At 54.2% G+C, this 20009-nt stretch overlaps 1 protein-coding gene across 1 annotated transcript in view; it reads right to left on the bottom strand.

Moving 5' to 3' along the window:
- Positions 1–20009, bottom strand: part of TG (thyroglobulin) — a 251055-nt gene that overhangs the window by 212997 nt on the left and 18049 nt on the right. The window contains exons 10-18 of the mRNA XM_077750014.1: positions 19045–20009; positions 18029–18616; positions 13161–13400; positions 8868–9008; positions 8399–8476; positions 7749–7861; positions 5520–5622; positions 4382–4580; positions 3117–3217 (exon numbers count right to left, since the gene is read on the bottom strand). The exon at positions 19045–20009 is cut by the window's right edge and continues 3 nt beyond it. Of these exons, the coding sequence (XP_077606140.1) occupies positions 3117–3217; positions 4382–4580; positions 5520–5622; positions 7749–7861; positions 8399–8476; positions 8868–9008; positions 13161–13400; positions 18029–18616; positions 19045–20009 (2528 nt within the window). The remainder of the gene's footprint in view (positions 1–3116; positions 3218–4381; positions 4581–5519; positions 5623–7748; positions 7862–8398; positions 8477–8867; positions 9009–13160; positions 13401–18028; positions 18617–19044) is intronic.

The raw sequence follows: 20009 nt of genomic DNA, 5'->3' as shown, positions 1-20009 counted from the left end.
CCCCCCCTCCCCCCCCGAGCCAGCACATGCCACCTCCTCGCCTCCGCGGCAGGTCCCCCAGCTTCACGACCCCGGCTGTCCCAAGCCAGACGTGTGGCAGCCAGTCCCATCCCCTCTGCCCCAAACCAGCTAGGGCTGCAGATGACCCTGTCCGACTTTTCTTTCATCTCCGTGCACTTCCTTCCTCTGGGGTCGGCCACCCGTTCCCAAACTGCTACAGGCACCAGGGTCCTCACCTCGCGGATCAGACAACAGATCCAGTCCCCACTGTCAGCACGGGAGCTGCAGCGAAGCTGGACACGGCTCTCAACTGCCCTCAGGGCCCCTGACCCACCGTTCCCTCTCCTCTCCTCCCCTCCTCCTCACTCCCCTTCCCCCNCTCCCCTCCCCTCTCCCCTCTCCCCCTCCCCTCCCTTCCTCTCCTCTCATCCCCTCCTGCCCCTCTACCTTCGCAGGTCTCTCGTGAACGCCCCGTGCCCTTCCCTCTGTCTGCCCAGCTGCCTAGAGAATTCCTTTGTTCCATCCTCCACCATCATCAGCTCACCATCTCCTGCCTTCTACACCTTCTGTGCTTCCTCAGGGCGGACTTGGCGAGCTCTGAGGCCGCCTGGCGTGCACCTCCTTACTGTCGCTTATTCAAGGGGCACCCTCTGCACCCCGGCCTCCCCACCGCACCGAGCCACGGGAGGAAGGAGAGTGCCCCTGCTCTGTTCTCCCAGAACACAAGCCCCAGGAATGTGTTAAGCAAGTGGGTGAACGAGTAAATGAAAGAACAGACACACTCAGAAGGACAATTCCCTACCCGACTAGAGTTCTCGTTCATCATCTGACTCCTGCGCACAGCGTTGCTGCCTGTGTGTGTCTGGTTTTAAAATCTGCAATCCCTGGGGGTGTCTGGGGGCTCAGTCGGTCAAGCGTCNCCCCTGTACATGCCTTTGTGCTTGCTGTCTCTCAAAAATAAACAGTAAAAAACATTTATAATCTGTAATCCACATGTGATTCAAGGGTACGTGGGGGCCTCAAAGATGGAGAATAACCCCACTTTGACCTCTAGGATGCAGCCTGGACATCATTCTAATACCAGCAATGTCCTCTGGCCGAGGTTTTGCAGTCATCAGCAATGGGGGTGTTGAGCCAGCTCTCACCAAGGGCCATGTGGCTGTGGGGAAGGGGAGAGGGAGCCTGGGCCCTGCGGAGCCAGCCTGCCCGGCTCTGAACCCTGGCTCAACCATTTACCCGCTGAGCGCCCGAACTCAACTCAATTAACTTCTCTGTGACTCAGTTTTCTCACCCACAAAATGGTGAGGACAGCAAGATAGCCTACCTCCTAAGGATGGTGTGAATCAAGATGAATTAAGGGACATAAAGAGCTTAGAGGAGCTGCTGGCACATGAAAAACAGTCATTAATGTGAGTCCTCATTATGAGGATGATGATTATTAACGACAAGAAGCACACATCACGGCCTGCACTGGGCATTTTAGGATGTGAACTAACCCTTCCGGAGCAAGGAAGCAGCGGTCAGCGCACTAAAGGCTGAGCTTCCTACACCCTTGAGAGCTGACGTCTGCCATGCATTTTAGAGCTTGGGAGCCCTGTCATAATCGATATTTAATTATACTTTATGCCAAATAAGCCTATGAAGTTGGCAGCCGTGGTATCTTCATCCTCCTCTGATAGATGAAGAAATGGAAGTTTGAGGAGTTAGAGACACAGAGCCAGGACTTGAGCACAGGCCCTGCGAAGCTAACCGCTACCCCCAGCAGGCAAGGGCCACACTTCCCCTGAATGTTTATTCATTTTGAGAGAGACAGAGAGAGAGCACGAGAGCAGAAGGGGTAGAGAGAGAGGGAGATGCAGAATCTGAAGCAGGCTCCAGGCTCCGAGCGGTCAGCACAGAGCCCGACGCGGGGCTCTAACCCACGGACCATGAGATCAGGACCTGAGCCAAAGTCGGACGCTGAACTGAGTGAGCCCCGCAGGCACCACCACTGCCTGGTGCTGTTCAGAGATGGGAACACACCCCCCTCCTTGCCCCCTGGCCACCGGCATGTCCTTTACAGAGCCCTCCACGCTGGGTTTTGCCTACAGATAGCTCCAAGGCCCCGGCTCTATTCCGGCTTAGGCAGAGGCCATTTCAGAGGTGGGGACATGGGGGCTCCAAGGGACCAAGTGGCCTTCCCTGGGTCACACGCCAGCTAGCAGAGCGGAAACCGGAGCCCGCCTGCACCCCCCCCAACCTTGCTCGCACACCCCTCTCGTAGACCACGTGTCACTGCTGCTCTGACTGCCTCCCATGAGCCAGCCTCATCCTCACTGCGACTCTGGGAGGCACCACTGTCACACCCTCATCCCACAGGAGAGGACCCTAAAGCATGGGGGACCTTAACCTTAACCTGACCGTGCTCAGTCCTTGGGGAGCCAAGCATGGCCCCCGAGACCAGGCTCCGAGCCACCAGGCGGCGAAGCTCACAGAGACTATTTGAATTCACCCTAACAATGACTCAAGAAACTGCTACAGCTCTCCCCGTCCATTTCACAGACTGGGAAACCGAGGCTCAGAGAGGTTAAGGGACTAGCCCGAGGTCCCCCAGCAAGGGGGTGGAAGAGCTGACACCCAGTCCGTCTGGCTTCCCGCGTCTGAGTTTCCTCGAGCACGCTCTGCCGTACTTCAGGAGGAAGGGCCTTTACTGCTAACGCTGGCTGCCTCGCTTGCTAGCTGTGTGGCTTCGCATGTGTTCAGGGATGTCCGTGAGCCCCGGTTTTGCCATCCATAATATGGGGAGATGGGACTGTCCTTTGCATTTATCGGCATGGTTGGGAGGCAAAAACAAACTAAGGGATGTGAAAAGGCCACTCTCAGCGGGTAAACCTCTGCACCTGTGAGCTGCTGCCACGGAATCTTGCAGGCCCGTGATGAACAAGGTCTTCCCAAACCCGACAAGAGCTGTGCTTCCAGACCTATTCCTGAGGGAGACCCATCAGTCAGGTTCCTAGGTCCCGGGCAGCGAGGGCCACTGCTAGATGCCAACTGTCTTCACGGAATCTAAGGCTGACTCTGTATTTCTGCCCGAAGCTCACGGCAAGGAGCCCCACCTGTAAATGCCCATGGGGCACCTGCCACGTTTCCTGCATGGTGGTAGCTGCCAAGGCCCACAGCCATGAGCGTGCCAGGGTCCTGCCTTGGAGCGGGCGCTGGACAGAGGGGCAAACCGGGGCTTGGGAGGAAATGCATGGCGTGAAAGGCACAGGCACAGCATAGAGGGGCACTAGACACCGGTAAAGAGAAGAAAGGAGTACGCTCTTCCTTCCCCCCTTCCTTTACAGGCTCCCCCTGTCTCTTTACAAATAAAAATATAAACTTACAAATACACACAAATCCATTCCTTTCATGTGTATAAACCACCAGGCCTAACTGAACGTGTCTGCAGTTCCAAAATGCTGCTTACAGACACAGAGTTTTAAAATAAAGCAGGGGCGCCTGGGCGGCTCAGTCGGTTAAGCGTCCAACTCTTGATTTCAGCTCAGGTCATGATCTCGTGGTTTCATGGGTTCGAGCCCCACGTCAGGCTCTGTGCGCTGACCACACAGAGCCTGCTTGGGATTCTCCGTCTCTCTCCATCTCTCTCTGCCCCTCCCTCGCTCATTCTCTCTCATTCTCTCCTCTCTCTCTCTCTCTCCCTCTCAAAATAAATAATTAAAAAATAAATAAAATGAAATAAGGCAAAAAGACAATAAGGACAGCAAAATAAAGGCAACCACAACGAAATCAGAATCATGTAGTGCGAGATTTCTCCATCCCACCAGACTCAATGCCCTAATTTGCAATAAAAATTTTGCAACATCATCCTTTACTGTCCTGAAAGGGAGTTCACAGATAGCCTAACCTACTTGCTTACATAAATTTAAAAATGACTCTAATGTCCTGTGACTTGAGTACATAAGAGAAAGAAAAGGTAGGGAATTGATAATCAAGTAATGTGTTTTGATACGTAACCATGTATTTCAATATTCTAATACACAGCTATATGACACATATTTCAATATTTGATACCCAAACAATTTTTTAAACTAGAAATAAAAATAAATACATCGACCCCTCCACACATTTCTGAAGCCTCCCAGCTGGGACGGACCCACTCCTCTGAGATCCTACCATCAGACGCCCTTCCTTTCCCATCCGGGGGTGGGGAGACCGAGGCCCAGACCCCCCAGCAGGCCAGCACCCCAGCTTCTGAGCCGCTGGCCCTGGAGAGCCCCCCACAGACCTTCCTTGACTTAGGCTCCAGGGCTGAGCACTTTTACGAAGCAGACACAAGTTTCGGCATCGTGAGAATCCACTGGAACCACAGCCCTCCAGCCCCTCCCCACCTCCCCCCCACCCCGATCCCCAAGCTCCANCGGCCACGCGGGTCCCGGGCACCTCCTCGCCCGTGTCCAGGACACACCAGCAGCTGCCCTGGGCCGGGTCGCACTGCACTGGGGCAAACCCTCCGTCCTCTGCCCTGCAGGCTGGGGCGTAGCCAGAGCTGGCTGTCCTGGGGAAGACTCCACTCGGGAGCACTTCGCAGAGGCTCGGGCCTGGACACAAAGACAAGCCAAATGGGCCCTCGGCCCACAGAGCTGCCACCATGCCCTGCCACCTGTCACGCCCACCTGCAGGGCCCTCCAGGGTCTGGGGTGCGGGACCAGGACAGGCCAAAGACTGGGCCTTGCCCAAATCCATACTCCCCCCCCCCACACACGTACACGCACGTGCGCGCACACACACGCACACACACGTGCATGCGCACTACCTGCCCTCGAGAAACTTCGCACCTTGAAGGGGATTTAGCGAGTGCGGGAGGGTTAGGGTTGACAGTGATGGGGGCCACAGGTCGCATGCACGGCAGTTTGGGACCCGCAGAAAGGCACTGCGCTCAGCTCTGGAAGGAAGGCCGCGAAGGGGCCCCGGAGGGGCTGACACGCAATCCGTGTAGGGATGGGGGGGGAGGGGACAAGCAGTGCGGGTGGCTGAACCAGAACACATGAAGGCCCAGAGGGAAGGCAGCGTTCGCCTTTTGGAAAAGTCTGGCTGGAGTTTACAACACCCGGGGCCTAAGTGCGAGAGAGGAAGGAACCAGAGAAGCAAAGGAAGGTGCAGGAGGCAGATGCGCAGGGGCCGATGAGCCGCGGGGAGGACCCCGGGCCCTGAGGACCCCGGGGGAGGCAGAGCGCATCTGCACTTCGGGGACATCATGGTGACTTCCGCAGGGAATCATGGTGCAGGGAGGAGGGGTGGGGGTGGTGAGGGGTGAGAGTGCAGGTTTGTGCTTCCTGGTTACAAAGCCCAGCCCACTCCCTCCACGTGTGTCTTTCTCAAGAACCCATGGAAGGGAGGGCATATAGTCCCTATTTTACAGATGAGGAAACTGAGGCCTAGGGAGGGTCGAGGCTCCCCCAGCCCCAGAAGCAGCAGAGCAGGGACCTGTACCCGGTGCTCCGGGCGGGGGTGGGGCAGGGGGAGGTGCAGCCACTCACATGGGGTACTGCTGTTGGTGCCCGGAGGCGTGACCGCTCCAGAGGCTGGGTCCACACACCAGGGGCCGGCCTCCGACTCCTGCAGCCTGGCAAACTCTCCTGTCTGAGACAAGGCCGAGCTCGTGTCACCCCACGGAAGACACTTTTGCAGCCCACGGGTCGGCGGGCACGTGTCCAGAATGTCCCTTTCCAAAACCACTGGGGATGGTTTCACGGAACAGATAGAGGAGAGGTCGAGAAGACCCTTTACATCCGCTCTTTGAACTGATGGGTACCATCACCCCAGGAGGCCAGCCCACAGCGCTCGCGTCCTAGGGTGGGGGAAACTGAGGCCCAGAGAAGGGACAAGACAGAGCAGCATAGAGAATGGCAGAGCCAGGCCGGGTCTAAACCCATCCGGCCCCAAAGCCCAGCCGCCATCCTGAACCAAGGTCCCCCCAGTTCCAGAAATGATTTTCAACAAGCGTCCCTGGGAGAAAGGGAACCTTTAGCGTCTGTCACAGAGATTAAAGGAATCCGTAGGAGGCAGCTACCCGGACCTTATGTGGCCGGCCCATCTCTCCCAGAGTGCCCTGGGACCACCTGGGAAGCACTGAGCAAGGCCAGGGAAGCCTCAGTTTCCCCACTGGAAAAAAAAGAGGCAGGACTAGATTGATGTTTGCACATACTCCTTCTAGGAACCCGTGACTGTAGAAAGTGTTATGTCTCCCGCGTCTGTAACAGAAAATCCTAAGGAGAAGCAGGGGTGCGGCAGGAAACCAGGGGCCCGGAGCTCCTGGCTCATGCTGTTTCCCTGAGCTGCTGCTGGCTGCTCTCACGTCACGCTCTGCTGAGCCTTGTTCGCAGGCCAGAAGTGACAGTAATAACACCCGACGTTCACGGGAACATAAACCCGAGGGCCTCCCTGTGCTAATCGCCCCCGTGCTCAGGAGTGGGGAATCCCTAGGAGGCAGGGACCCTGCTGTCCCCACTCTCTGTCCCCAGAGAGGCCCAGAGAAATCAGGTGATGCGCCCCTCGTTGCATGGCTTGTGAGCTCTACAGGTAAGACACAAAGCCAAGTGGAAGTTCTGAGAAAACGTTAGGCGATAAAGGCCTAAAACTGAGGGGCGCCCAGGTGGCTCAGTCGGTTAAGCGTCAGACTTCGGCTCAGGTCATGATCTCACTGCTCATGTGTTCGAGCCCCGCGTCAGGCTCTGTGCTGACAGCTCAGAGCCTGGAGTTTCTTTAGATTCTGTGTCTCCCTCTCTCTCTGACCCTCCCCTATTTGCGCGCGTGCTCTCTCTCTCAAAAAAAATAAACATTTTTTTTAAAACGGCTTAAAAATTAGAACATTCTAGTCATCAACTTAACCTTTCCTAGGGAGTTGAGTCAAAGACACAGCCGTCCAGTTTGGGCTGTGGAAGGCTTGGGTCCCGATCCCTCGCGCTGGGGGCCTCCACAGGGTGCGGGGCAGGAGATCACCTGCTCCGAGCCTGCTCAGAATCACTATTCCCTCTGTCAGAAGCTGCGGTCTCCTGCTAGCCAAGACGAAAAGCTTAAGAGGCCAATTTCTGTATGAAAATCAGAAGTAACTGGGGTCCGTGTCCACCGTACCAAACAGCAGCAACAATAAAGAGTAATAATAAAGAGTAATCACTTTTGCTCAGTGATTCATAGTCTGACTTCTGCATGGCTGATTTCATCTGCCCTTCAGAAACTTCTGGGGCCTGAGCAGAGATCGCCATCACTCAACACGTAAGTGGTTAAGACTCCAGCAAGAATCCTTCCTTTGGGGGCTTTTTACATCCATTCTACAACCATCCAGCCGTGTAAAGCTGGTAATATTCTAATGCCTCCCATTTACATGCAGAAGCAGATACGGCGGCCGTACATGGTGACCATGACTTCTGGGAAAGTATGCCACCAACTCCCTACGTGCAGATTATTTTGCAAAGAGCTCTCATGGAAGATACTCCTTGGGGCCTCCAAGCAATCCTAGCACAAGGCAGGATCAAAGTGTGGCCCAGTCCCAGGATAAAATAAAGCAAACTGGAGCACAGAGAAGGTAAGTGAATTGCCCAGGGTCACACAGCCAGGGTCTGTCAGGGTAAAGACAAAAACCCAGGCTTAGAACGACCTATGAGTTTTTAACTAAAACAAGTGTACTGAACACTAGAAAAATCATCCTCAGTGTCTGGGGGAACGTTCCGCCCCCCCCTCAAACCCTCCCTGTGCTCCTGGAGCCTTACCTCTAGGCAGGTGGGGACGAACAGGTCTCTTGGAGATGGCTTTCCCTGGGACCCAGCCTGTTTCCAGCTGGAAAGCAGCCCAGTGGCCCGAGCTGCCTCACAGGCGGTGGGACCTGAGGGAGAGGAGGGGAATCTTAACAGACCGGCTGTGGGTGCCCGGGGAGGGCGGGGAGCCCCGATGGGCCTGGGATGTCAGAGGTTTGAGCGGGGGTAGGCGGAGGTGCCCTGCACAGACAGATGGAGGCTCAGAGGAGGAGGCCACGATTCAGGGGCAGAGACCCATGCAGGGTGAGGCTGGCCTGTGGGGCAAGTGTGAGACAGTTGTCAAAACTGCAAAAGGGAATGAAAACGCCCCGGGGGCAGGTGTGAGGAAGGGGACCCTGGGCTCTTTCGCCATCGCGGGTGACTCTCTGCACCTAGGAAGCCAGGTGCACAGATCAGGATGGGCCAAGATCATGGGAATCTTCTGGGCTTGGGAATGCGGGAAAGCCCGGCCTGGCTGCCCTGGGTGGGTGGCCTGCGGGCACCGGGGTGCTGACTCACGAGCCTCCCCCAAGGTGGGGTGACAACAGCAGGCACGGCCAGCCTAGAAAAAATACAACGGCAGCTGTACGCAGGGTCAGGAGGGACAGTTCCTCAGCTTCACTTACACCGGGGGGTCAGTGGGGAGCGAGCAGCCAGCGAGGCAGGGACATACTCTCCTGTCTGGTCCACACACCAGCAGTACCCTGGGGAAGAGCACAGGTCAGAGGTTCAGGACGTGCACCGATGGGCGGGGGGCCTGCTCCCAGGGTCCCACACAAAACTCTCTCCTGTGCACCCACAGCAGTGCCTACACATCCTCCGCACAATCACTCGCCCCAATCCCCCCAGCAACCATGCACTTGACCTTCAGGCTGGCAGGGCACAACTCCCACAGATGGGAAGAACCAAAGTCCAGAGAAACTAAGGCATTTGTCACCAGCTGCCAGAGGGGCCTGGAGTCCAGCTCACTGGCCCCAGGGCCAAGCCCTTTCCTCTAAATGAATAGGAGGGTGTCACCCAGCCCCTCTCCCCCGGGGTGTCCATGCCCACTCTCCAGTCCTGGCCCCCTTCCCCAGGGTGTCTGTCCCCACTCACCAGTCCCGGCGTGACACTGCACAGGCTCCCAACGCCCCCATGCATCGCACTGGGGCACGTAAGGGCCGGGCCGCGGGACAGCAGACGCTCGTGAGGAATCCTCACCCTGGAGGAAGCCACGTCGTTGGTAGAAGTCAAGGGCTGGAGTCAGGAGAGAGGAGAGCGGAGAGGTGAGCCTCCACCCTGGAAAAGACTCGACGAGCCCCACACGCATTCTTATTCCAGCATAAGGAGGCCGCCTTCCTGACGCGACAAACAGTGCCCCCCAAAATATGACAGCAGCTCCTTAAACAGGGGAGACGCACTCACCAGGTTGCCCTGCAAAAATAAGAATGTAGGGGTGCCTGGGTGGCTCAGTTGGTGAGGCATCTGACTCTTGATTTCGGCTCAGGTCATGGTCTCATGCGTTCGCGAGATCGAGCCCTGGGACGGGCTCTGCATGCCAGAGGCAGAGTGTATTTAAGAAAGCGCTCACCCTCTCTCGCTGGCTCTCTCAAAAATAAATAAATAAATAAATAAATAAATAAATAAATAAATAAATAAATAAATAAATAAAGTAGGCTGTGGTTTGAAGGGATCTCTGCTGCCCTCTTTCAAATCACTTTCATATGGAGTCGATGAGGTGGGCAACGTGTCCTCTGGCCCATGAGACGGCAGAGCCATAGACAGCATTTATGCGACATTTCCTACATGCCAGGCACAATCCGAATGTAGGCTCCAGTTAATGGGTCCTCACAGCAACCACATCACCCCGGCTGCCCGAGACAGAACTGAGGCACAGGTGTGTTTATGCACCTCCCTCAGCCTAGCGGCCGGGAAGGGGACGGAGCGGCTCTGAACGCGAGAAGTCAGGCGGTGACCCCATGCTCTTACAGTCGCTGCTCTAGCCCCTTAAAGGCTTTGTTCCGCACGAACTCGGATCTGGTCTCCCAGCAGCCCAGCTCGTCTGCGCTCTTACCCCAGGGTGTGGGGTGGGCTCAGGGGAGGGCAGGCCAGTGACTCACAGACGCTCACCTCGCCATCAGGCTGTCTCCATCCTCCCTGCTCGGCGTCCCCTGCCCTGCCTGGCTGTCCCTCACCGCGCTCTCCGCTACTGGCATTCTAGACGTCGTGTGTATCTTAAGCCCGTTAGTGCAAGGATTTGTGCTCATTTGGGGCGTAGGGCTGTGTCTGCCTCATAGGAAGCGCTCAAGACATATTTGTTGAAACTCAGGCAACAGCAGGAGCTGGCAAGGATGCGGAGAAAGGGGAGCCTTCTGCACAGCTGGTGGGAGTGCAGACTGGTGCAGCCGCTCTGGAGAACAGTACAGAGGCTCCTCAGGAAACTAAAAGTAGAACTATCCTATGACCCAGTAGCTGCCCTACTAGGTACGTATCCAAAGGATGCAAGAGTGCTGATTTGGAGGGACACAGGCACCCCAATATTTACAGCAGCACTATCGACAAGAGCCAAAGTATGGAAACAGCCCAAATGTGCACTGACTGAAGAATGGATAAAGAAGATGTGTGTATACACACACACACACACACATACACACACACATACACACACGATGGATTACTACTCAGCATTCAAAAAGAATGAAATCTGGCCATTTGCAACAATGTGGATGGAACTGGAGTGTATTGTGCTAAGGGAAATAAGTCAATCAGAGAGAAAAACAAGTATGATTTCGCTCCTGGGTGGAATTTAAGAAACAAAACAGATGAACAGAGGGGAAGGGAAGGAGAAATAAAATAGAGAGAAGGAGGCAAACCAGACGAGATTCTTAAATACTGAGACCAAACAGAGCTGCTGCGGGGGAGGACGGGCTAAGTGAGGGATGGGCAGTAAGGACACTGGCGGGAACGAGCACTGGGAGTTACTGTAAGAGATGAATCACTGGGTTCTACTCCTGAAGCCACTATTACACTGTATGTGAACTGACTTTAAAAAAGAAAGAAATATTTGTTGTGTGGAANTGCCCTGTGGCCCTGGCCTCACGGCTCCCCCTCCCCAGTGCGATTTGTCCCCAGCGCCACCTCCCTCCTGAGCAGCCCGGAACTGTCCCCACACCCTTTCTCACGGCCACCTCCTCCCCATTCCTGCTGGCGGGGTGCGGGGGTGTGGGTCACATAGGTCACCTGCTCCTCTCAGAGATGGGCTCACAGCTCACCAGGGGGACCCCAGCAGCCCACAGTCAGATCCTCTCAGGAGGCCAGGACCCCAGAAAGCAGCCTGGTGGGTGTGATGGGGCTCATGAGTCCAGTGAGCCTTTGCCTAAATCCCCGCGGCCCCTCCTGGTTATCATGAGTGATCTTAGGGGTGGTAAGCTCCCCAACCTCTTTGAGCCTCAGTTTCCCAATTGATGGAATGGCTCTGATACTTTGCCAGCAGGGTAAGCATGACATTTATATCATGAGAGCCTGAGCACCAAGCTCACGCCAAGAGCGTCTGGGTGAAGGACTCCTGCGTCCCCTCCCCTCCTTGGGCCTGAGGACACCGCTGCCATGTCCTGCTGGCCCAAGACACTCTGTGACCCTTCCTCTCTTTCTGTCCTGGGCTTTCAATCCCCGGGCCGCCCAGGACAGGAGCGCTACACACGCATAGCCTCCTCTCCTCAACAAGAGTGTGGACACCTCTTCTCAACCTGAAGGACTCGAGAAAAAAGAGCGCCCCTCCCTGCTCCCCACTACGGATCCTTCCTCTTTTCACTACCGCCTCAGACATGCAAAACCAGAGCGTGTTGCTGCAGGGGAGCGGGGGGCGGACTTCCTAAACTTGATGTCTGAAGAAAGTGCCAGCCCGCCATTCAATAATGGAATCTCCGTGGCGCCAACTTTTCTCCTCCTCTCGCTAACGAGGGGCCACAGGCACAGGAGCATCAACCCCACGTAGCCTCCTGATTACACCAACTCTTGCCCATGGACAAAATTGGGGGGGGAAGGTTTCTTGCCAAAAGCAGAAATCCCCAAGTCTCTGAGGAACAGAGACAAGTGTCTGGGCAGGGGGAGGGGAGGGAGGAGAAAGAGGCGACAGAAGAGGCAGGAAGGATGGTTTAGCGACATTTACCAGGCTCCCGCTATCTGTCTTCATACCCCCGGGGATATGAAGTTGAATAAGATGTGGTGCCTCACCTTCCAGAAGTGGCAACCGGCGTGAGAGTGAGGCAGGAACGGAAGATGGCACTTGGGGAGATTCTCACTGGGGTGCAGAGAACAAAACGCCCTGAGCCCCCACCCCCAGGAGAACCCTTAAAGGGAGAGGCAGGGGGGGCCCTGGCCTGCAGGATGGGGGGTCTCATCTTGGCACCGATGTCGTCAAGGGGAGCACGGCCTTGCTGTGGTGTGACCCAAACCCAGAAAACCCCAGATGCAGAATCTGCCCAGATCATCTCACAGGGACCGGGGAGCTCGGGATGCTTGGAGTCCGGCACTGGCTGCCCACGCCCACTCGGTGTGGGGTCAGTGAGAGACCTGGGGGAGACGTCTGACCCTCCTGCCAGAGACGCCACGGGTGGTGGAGGAAGAGCAAGGGGTCCGGGACGAGACAGACGCAGGCTCTGGGCACCAGGGATCAGCTGGGCAGGGGACAGAGGCCCGGGGTCCAAACCATCCAGGCTCTGCTGGCTATTAGCTGGGTCAACTGGGGCGTGTGAACTTGGGCACAAGAGGAACCACAGACGGTGACTGCAGCCTGTTCTCACGGAACCGCTGAAGCACGACACACAGAGACCTGGCCACCTACTCAGCGCGGCGGCGCCTGGCCAGCTGTGGGGCTCAGGCAATGCTGAGCCGCCGCCATGGGCTAGAGCACCATCAGCTCTCCGAGGGGCCCTGTCGGTCACGAGCAGGCAGTAAGCCATGCTCTCCCGAGGTCCTGTCACATTTAACTGAGGTCTTATGTGGAAAGTGCCAGAAACCCACTCGTTCCTTGGTAATAAATGTTCCTCTCCTTTGTCCCTGCTGGAAGCAGAGGGAAGCTTCGGAACAGGCCCTGAGCCTTTCGGGCTGGGGCCCCTCACATTCCAGCAAGCGTGTCTGGGTGCATGGTTGGCTGCCAGCGCCCTCTGCACTATGAGGCATGGTGAGCGGCTCCCTAGGGGCTGTGCTGGTGGATTCGGGAACATACTGGACAGGTGTGCACCATTCTAAGCTTTGACTCGTACCCAGAACCACTTTGCCTTTTCTGTCTCAGGGACCCACCAGCCTGGGAAAACCAAGGCCAAAGTTCTGAGGACTGAAGAGCAACTAACTCAAGCCCTTGCTTCCCCAAAGAGACGGACCAAGAAACCCGAAGCACACGAGACTCACTGGACTGAGCTGCCAGACGAATGGCATAATCGCCTCCGCTCAGAAACTTTTCTAAGAAAGCGTCTCGGGAGGGAGAGAGCCGAGGAAGGGAGAGCTCCTCATCAGTCAGCCGGATTCCTTTGGCCGCTAGGAAACTCTCCGCTAGAGGGAACCAAGAACTGTTGGAAGCCAAGACGATGTCTTCTGTTTCCTTAATGAACTGCAGGACGCGAAGCTTCACCTCCTCACAGGAGCCAGGACCTAGGGGAACAAAGACATCATGGCTGAATGCTTCGACCCCTGAGGCGCGTGCACGTACACACATGCACACATAGCTGCCACAGCTGTTTCCTCCACCCAGCTCTTTTTACAGCCTGGAATGTTCCTTCAGTTTCCTCTCTACAATCTCACTCCCTCAACATTTACGGAGGACCTGTTGTGTAAGAAGGTGAGCAATAGATAATGTCTACTCCACACCAGGCATTGTACTAAGCACATGTACACAGATAATCCAATTTACTCTATACAACAGCCCACTAAGATACTATTCTTATTCATGTGTTACAGATGAGAAACTGAGGCATGGAGAAGTCCTATCACTTAAACTTAAAGTCATGTAGGCTCCATCCTAGCTAGCAAGTAGTTGATTCAGAATTCCCATCTAGTCAGTATGACTCTAGAACCAGAGATTGAACTAGCTGCCTCCAATGGAAGGATGGACAGGGATGGATGGACAGATGAGTTGGGGAGTAGATGGATGGATGGATGGTTGGATGGATGGATGGACAGATGGATGGATGGTTGGGGGAGTAAATGGATGGACAGATGAGTGGAGGAGTGGATGGATGGATAGATGGATGGACAGACAGACAGACGGATGGATGGGGGAGTCAATAAGTGGATGGATGGACGGGGGAGTAGATAATTGGATGGATGGATGGATGGATGGATGGATGGATGGATGGATGGATGGATGGGGGAGTGGGTGGATGGATGGATATCAAAGGTTGAAGGGAGGCATAGGTCAGTAGAGAGTTACTCTTGAAAAGAGAAAAGAGCATGGCTCTCAGAGACTTCTGGATCCAAATATCAACTTGATCACTTATGAGTTGTGTAATTTTGGATGACATGGTTTGAGCTTCAGTCTTCTTCCTCAGAGGGTTTCTATAATTATTCTATGAGGTGTTCCAGCTGAAGTACTTGGCATATGCTGTTTTTAAAAATGTCACTATTAACAAAAACCACACTGGACATATTTATTTCAACCAATCACTTTGTGAACTCAACAGTGAATGTGTTCACTGGTTCTTCTGAGAGCACAGAAGCAGCAGAAACCCTTGGCTTCTGGGATTCGAAGACTTCACTGCTTTCTGTGGATGATCCTGATCAAATAATCTATTCTATCAATCCCAGGGATTGGGAATCGCTGAAGCAAAAACTCCCATTTAAAAATCTATGCTTGGTATCCATATCTTCCAGAAAAGAATGAAAACCCTATAACTGGACATGTAAGGCTTTTTTTTTTTCTCTTTGACACATAAGACCTTTTAAAATCTGGCCCAAATTTACCTTCAGCTTATTCCGTTTCTCCCTCCCAAGATCCCTCCCGTCCAATACACTGACCTTCTCCCCACAACATTCCCAACAAAGCAGACCCTTTTTCAGCTGCCCTAACCTGGCACATGCTATTTTCTTGATCAGGAAGGGCCTGTCCCCCTTTCTCAGCTGGGCAAACATCCTTCACAATCCAGAAGCTGATGCCATGCAAATCTTTACCCAATTCTCCAACCAGGGAGTTAGCCTGGGTCTCTGGGCATTCTTCCTTGGTTTTCTGTGCTCAGACTTCCCCCATTTCTGTTTATTATTTACATGATGATGTGTCAGTTTCCCCTCTGACTGGTCCCTGAGCCCCTCAGAGCAGACACCACGCCTTTCTCATGTCTGCCTTCCCACCATACAGCACAGTGTATATAGTAGTTGTCCACAATTGCATATTAAATAAAGAAAGCAAAATTTCAAAGCGGCCAGAGATCATGATAGGGACAGGACCTGACCCCATGCCCCTGGAGGCAGGTGCCACCCCCCTGCTTATGGGTAGGAAGCTACTGGTCCCTTTATTACTCAGCATCCATTGGGTTAATACAGCTATTTATGAAGGACTTTCTATGAACCAGACCAGGCACTTTACAGCAATCACCTTGCACAATTCTCACAGTGACCTTTGACGTAGTTCTTCATCCTAACTCAGGCTTCACAGATTAAAACAATGTTGTGACTGTGACCCCAGAGGAGTAGGTGGTGGAAACAGGGCTCGAGACCTGGGTAGAACTAGCACGCGGGCCTTGAGGCCAGCCCTCCTCAAGCTTTAGGGAGTGTCAGAGTCCCCTGGGGGCTTGGGAAGATGCAGGCATGAATTCAACAGGTGGGGTCCAACGTTCCAAATTTCGAACAGTTCCCCAAAGTGATGCTGACGCCACTGAACCGCACCTGGGGTATCAAGGCTCGGAGCCCACTGTCGCCATACCCCTTTGATAATATGCCCTACAGACAAGAGCTTGAACGTGTGCCCCCCAAATGCGTATTTCTGTGTTTGTAAAGCAAATATATGTACAACTGTGTTAATATACTAGGTATGGTTTTCATCAGCTGTTAATAACATGTAATTACAAAACCAAAAATAGAACTTTAGAAGGAAAAGAACAGACACCACATGCAGGTCGGTGCTCTAATCCTGGCTTCCCAGCAGATTCTCATGTATCCCTGGGTGGTCTCCCCTCCCCACCTCTTGGTACCCATCGCAAAGCCCAGCATATTTTCTTTCTTTTTTTTTTATAAATTCCTTTTTTTTTTATAGTTTATTTATTTTTGAGACAGAGAGAGACCGAGCATGAGTGGGGGAAGGGCAGAGAGAGAGGGAGACACAGACTCCAAAGCAGGCTCCAGGCTCTGAGCTGTCAGCACAGAGCCCAAAGCGGGGCTCAAACCCACGAACCGTGAGATCATGACCTGAGCTGAAGTCGGACACTTAGCCGACTGAGTCACCCAGGTGCCCCATCATATTCTGAGCTCAGTTCTGATGCTTTGCCTGGCACTCAGGCCAAGATGGGCAAACCTAGCTACTAACGCTACAAAGTGCTTTTGGTCTCTCTCAGCAACTCAGGCTAAAAAGTTGGATCCAAAAAGGACTAACTAACTTTAGTCTTAAAGCATCTGAAATTACAGGAATGCACCCATGCAGACCTGACCATTGGTATAGAGAATCTCAAAAACTGTGTAACACGTTTTAGACAACAGGTAAGTCGACATCTATGTGTGACTTGGGGGGGATCAGCCTGTTGCTGGGACTTGACACTTCGGTGGAGAATCCCAGTCATGAGGGTGGTGGGGGAGAGGGTCTCCCAGGTCTACTGCTCTTCCCACCACGTGTCCCTATGTCCCAACATCCTAAAAACTCACTTTCTGACATCTGGCTGATGTCAACAGCGTCCAATTAATTTTAACGTTATCCGGAAAGGTGTGGACAGTGTTAGACATTGCAGAGAATGGACTGAGAGATGTCTCTGGGCTTGAAGAGCTATACTATTACCTGTAACATTAGCAACGGCTGGATACACAGGTTTTCTTTTGATAATAACTGTTGAATCTGTCTTGTTCTTTCAAGCTGCCGGCGTGGCCACGGTGTCATAAGCCATTTTGAGTTCAGAGTCAGCCTCAGTTTGCTCCTGCCTCACACGCCACAGCTTTCCTCGAAGTCCACCCACCACAGAACTGAACATAAAAACCTCCTTCAACTGCTCCCCAATGAGTCCTGTACTTAAACCCCGCAAATAAAGTAAAGGCACTTTGAAGGCAGGTGCACTTCATGAGGTCTGGAGGACTTAGCAGTGTCCGTGTAAGTAGCATCATAACACGTGTCGGTTAATCAAATGGTGTGCACCGAATTCACAAGAGGGTACTGAAGTGTTAGCCATAGTGCGCAAATGCCAGGCCACACCCGCTTGGTAGCCTTCATCGGTCCTGAGATCATGCTTTGCACACAGACGACATCCAGTTAAATTTGCCATGTTGATTAAAATTATGGATCATACGAACATTTAAAAATGAACTACATTGGGGCGGCTGGGTGGCTCAGTTGCTTAAGCGTCAGACTTTGGCTCAGTTCATGATCTCACCGCTCATGAGTTCGAGCCCCGCGTCGGGCTCTGTGCTGACAGCTCGGAGCCTGGAGCTGCTTCAATTCTGTGTCTCCCTCTTTCTCTGCCCCTCGCCCACTCATGCTCTGTCTCTCTCTTTTTCAAAAATAAATAAACATTAAGAAACTGAACTACATTAACCTTGTCAGCACCCAAGTGTGTGGATGTAGGGACATCACTTGTTTTCTGTGAGCTCTGGGTGTTCTGGTCTGAATGTCCGCGTCCCCCCAAAATGGATTGTGTTGAAGCTCAAACCCCTAGGGTGATGGGACTTGAAGGTTGGGCCCTTGGGAGGTGATTAGGTTTCGAGAAGGTCATGAGGGCGGAGTCTTCTGGATGGGATTCATGTCTTTATAAAAAGAGGAAAAAATCAGAACGCTTTCTCTCACGTGAATGCACAGTGAGAAGGTGGTCTTCTGCAAGGCAGGAAGACACCTCTTACCGGGAACGCAATCTGCCGACCTTGATCTTGGACTTCCACCCTGCAGAATTATGGGCAATGGCTGTTGGTGAAGCCACCTAGTCTACAGTACTCCGTGCAGTGGCCAGAGCCGGCTAATGCATCCAGACACCTCGGGCATTGGCGGGACATGCCCCTGTCCCTATGTGACCTGCACTCCAGCTCACTCAGCACCCGCCTACCAGACATCTTTTTTATAAACGCACAAACCCAGCTCCCCACGTGGCTCAACTCACATGCTGGGACCTTGTTTGGCTCTGTCCGCGTGCTTTCCAGCTCTCGACCTGCCTCATTCACACACCAGCAGCTCCGAAGGTCAAGGTGTGCCAGAGGAGTGCTGAAGTCCGCGTAGGGCCCTGGGTATCGGCCGAGCTGGCCATTCAGGATCTGCCAGAAGACGTAGGGCTCCAGGAAGATGTTCCCTCCAGGCCGGGTCAGGTTCCCTTCTAGCACTGCCAGCGGGACGTCCTGGAAAGAAGGGTATCTCTCCAGCCCCGGGAAGATGCCATGTTGGCCAGCCTCATACAGACTTTGGATAAAGAGACGGAAGCTTCTGGAAGCTACTTCTCTGTAGCTTGCAATCTTCATGAGCAGCTCGGCAGGGCTCAGCTCCTGGCCACGGTCGTTCTGAGCTCCCCACCGTTCGTACCACTCGAAGGCCTGCTCCGGGGGCCCGTCGCACTGCACAGGCCTCCACTGCCCACTGGCGTCACATTGAGGGATGTAGATGCTGGAGAAGACGGGCAGCGAGCTGGAGGCAGAGCTCAGTGCCCGCACTGCACGCAGGAAGGCCCGCTCGGCCTCTAACTGACAGTTGGTGGGGCCTGGGAGGAAAGAGGAAGAGGGATGTCAGGTGAAGAAGTTCCATGAGCCCGCAAGACCAACGTGCAAACCCTGACTGTCTGAGCCCCCCAGACACCTCATAGAGCCACAGAACTCCCAGCAACCTCCAATCTGTCAATAACCTCTAGCCAGAGAGCATCCCCATTCCTGAATCAGCACTGTTGAGACTAGTGTCAGCGTCACAGGAACCTATGGGGCGGCCCCTAAAAGCCCAATGAGTCTCCCTATTCGATCATGGGAATGGTTAACAGTATCGACCCGCTTGCGGACAATTTTTACGTTAACCGGCAGTTTTCGCCATGGTGGAAGCAGCCACTTAAACAACAGAATTCGCTTTTTCCGTGATGCACTGCATCAGGGCCCCCAGAGAGAGTCGGGGTTTGTCGGATGGAATGCTCAACAGACTCACATTGCTTGGGGTCTCCGAGCACACTTCGAGTTCCAGGAATGGCCTGACCCTCGGCGTCAACACAGTAACACTCGGAGTTGAAGCACTGGACGGGGAGGAACTGCCCATCGCGGGTGCAGGAAGGCACCAACAGGCTGGACCCTGCGGGCTGGCTGCCCAAGAGGGTTTGCATGCGAGCCCTTTGCTTCTCACACTCGGTGGGGCACCTGGGCCGTCCGCCTCTAACCCTGGAGCCAGAAATTTCTTTGCCGCGGGAATCCACACACCAGCACTCTCCGGCAAAGCACTGGACCTCCACATAGTCTCCTTCCGCCGAGCACAGCGGGACGAAAAGGCCGCCCGGTGTCTGCTCACAGCCCTGGGAGCTGAGCACCATTTCCATCACGTCACCTAAGTCCCTGGCCATGTCTTCTGGCACAGAAGTAGCCTGCTGCAAGAAGAGAAGGAATTCTGGAAGCTCCAGGAGCGACGCGAGGAATGTCAGGGCATTTAGGTTCTCTTGTAAGTTGATCTCAAAGCCAAAGCTGCCCACCATCGGCCTGTTCCCAGCAGCGCCCTTCACAGAGGCCTCAGGGGGTTCCGTGGCAGGACTTGAACCTAAACCCAAGGAGAAAGCCTCGGCAGCTCCATCTGCCCCTCTGTTCTGGAAGCCTGGGAGACCAAACTGCTGGAAAAACTGACTGAAGTTAAATGTGCCTTTTGTGCCAAGGGCTCCAGACAAGTTGAACTGGCCAACGTTCACCAAAAACTTCCCTCCAAAGAGGTTTTGCTGGAGCCGCTTTGGGTCCACGGTAAACTGAAGGGCAAGGCGAGCCAGCTCCCGGGAGGGGAAAATTGCTCCGATGGCTTCTTTGAGGAGAGTTTCTGAGGCAGAAAACTGTTTATCCTGCCCTCCTACCATCGGGTGGAGAATCCCGGAGTCCACAAAGAGCTCCTTGACCACAGGCGGGCAGGATGCGGCAACT

The sequence above is a fragment of the Crocuta crocuta genome, unplaced genomic scaffold (genome assembly GCF_008692635.1).
Source record: "Crocuta crocuta isolate KB4526 unplaced genomic scaffold, BGI_CrCroc_1.0 scaffold119, whole genome shotgun sequence".
Classification (NCBI taxonomy): Eukaryota; Metazoa; Chordata; class Mammalia; order Carnivora; family Hyaenidae; genus Crocuta; species Crocuta crocuta.
Note: the sequence above shows the minus strand (reverse complement) of the source record. Positions and strands in the feature narration are given on the sequence as shown.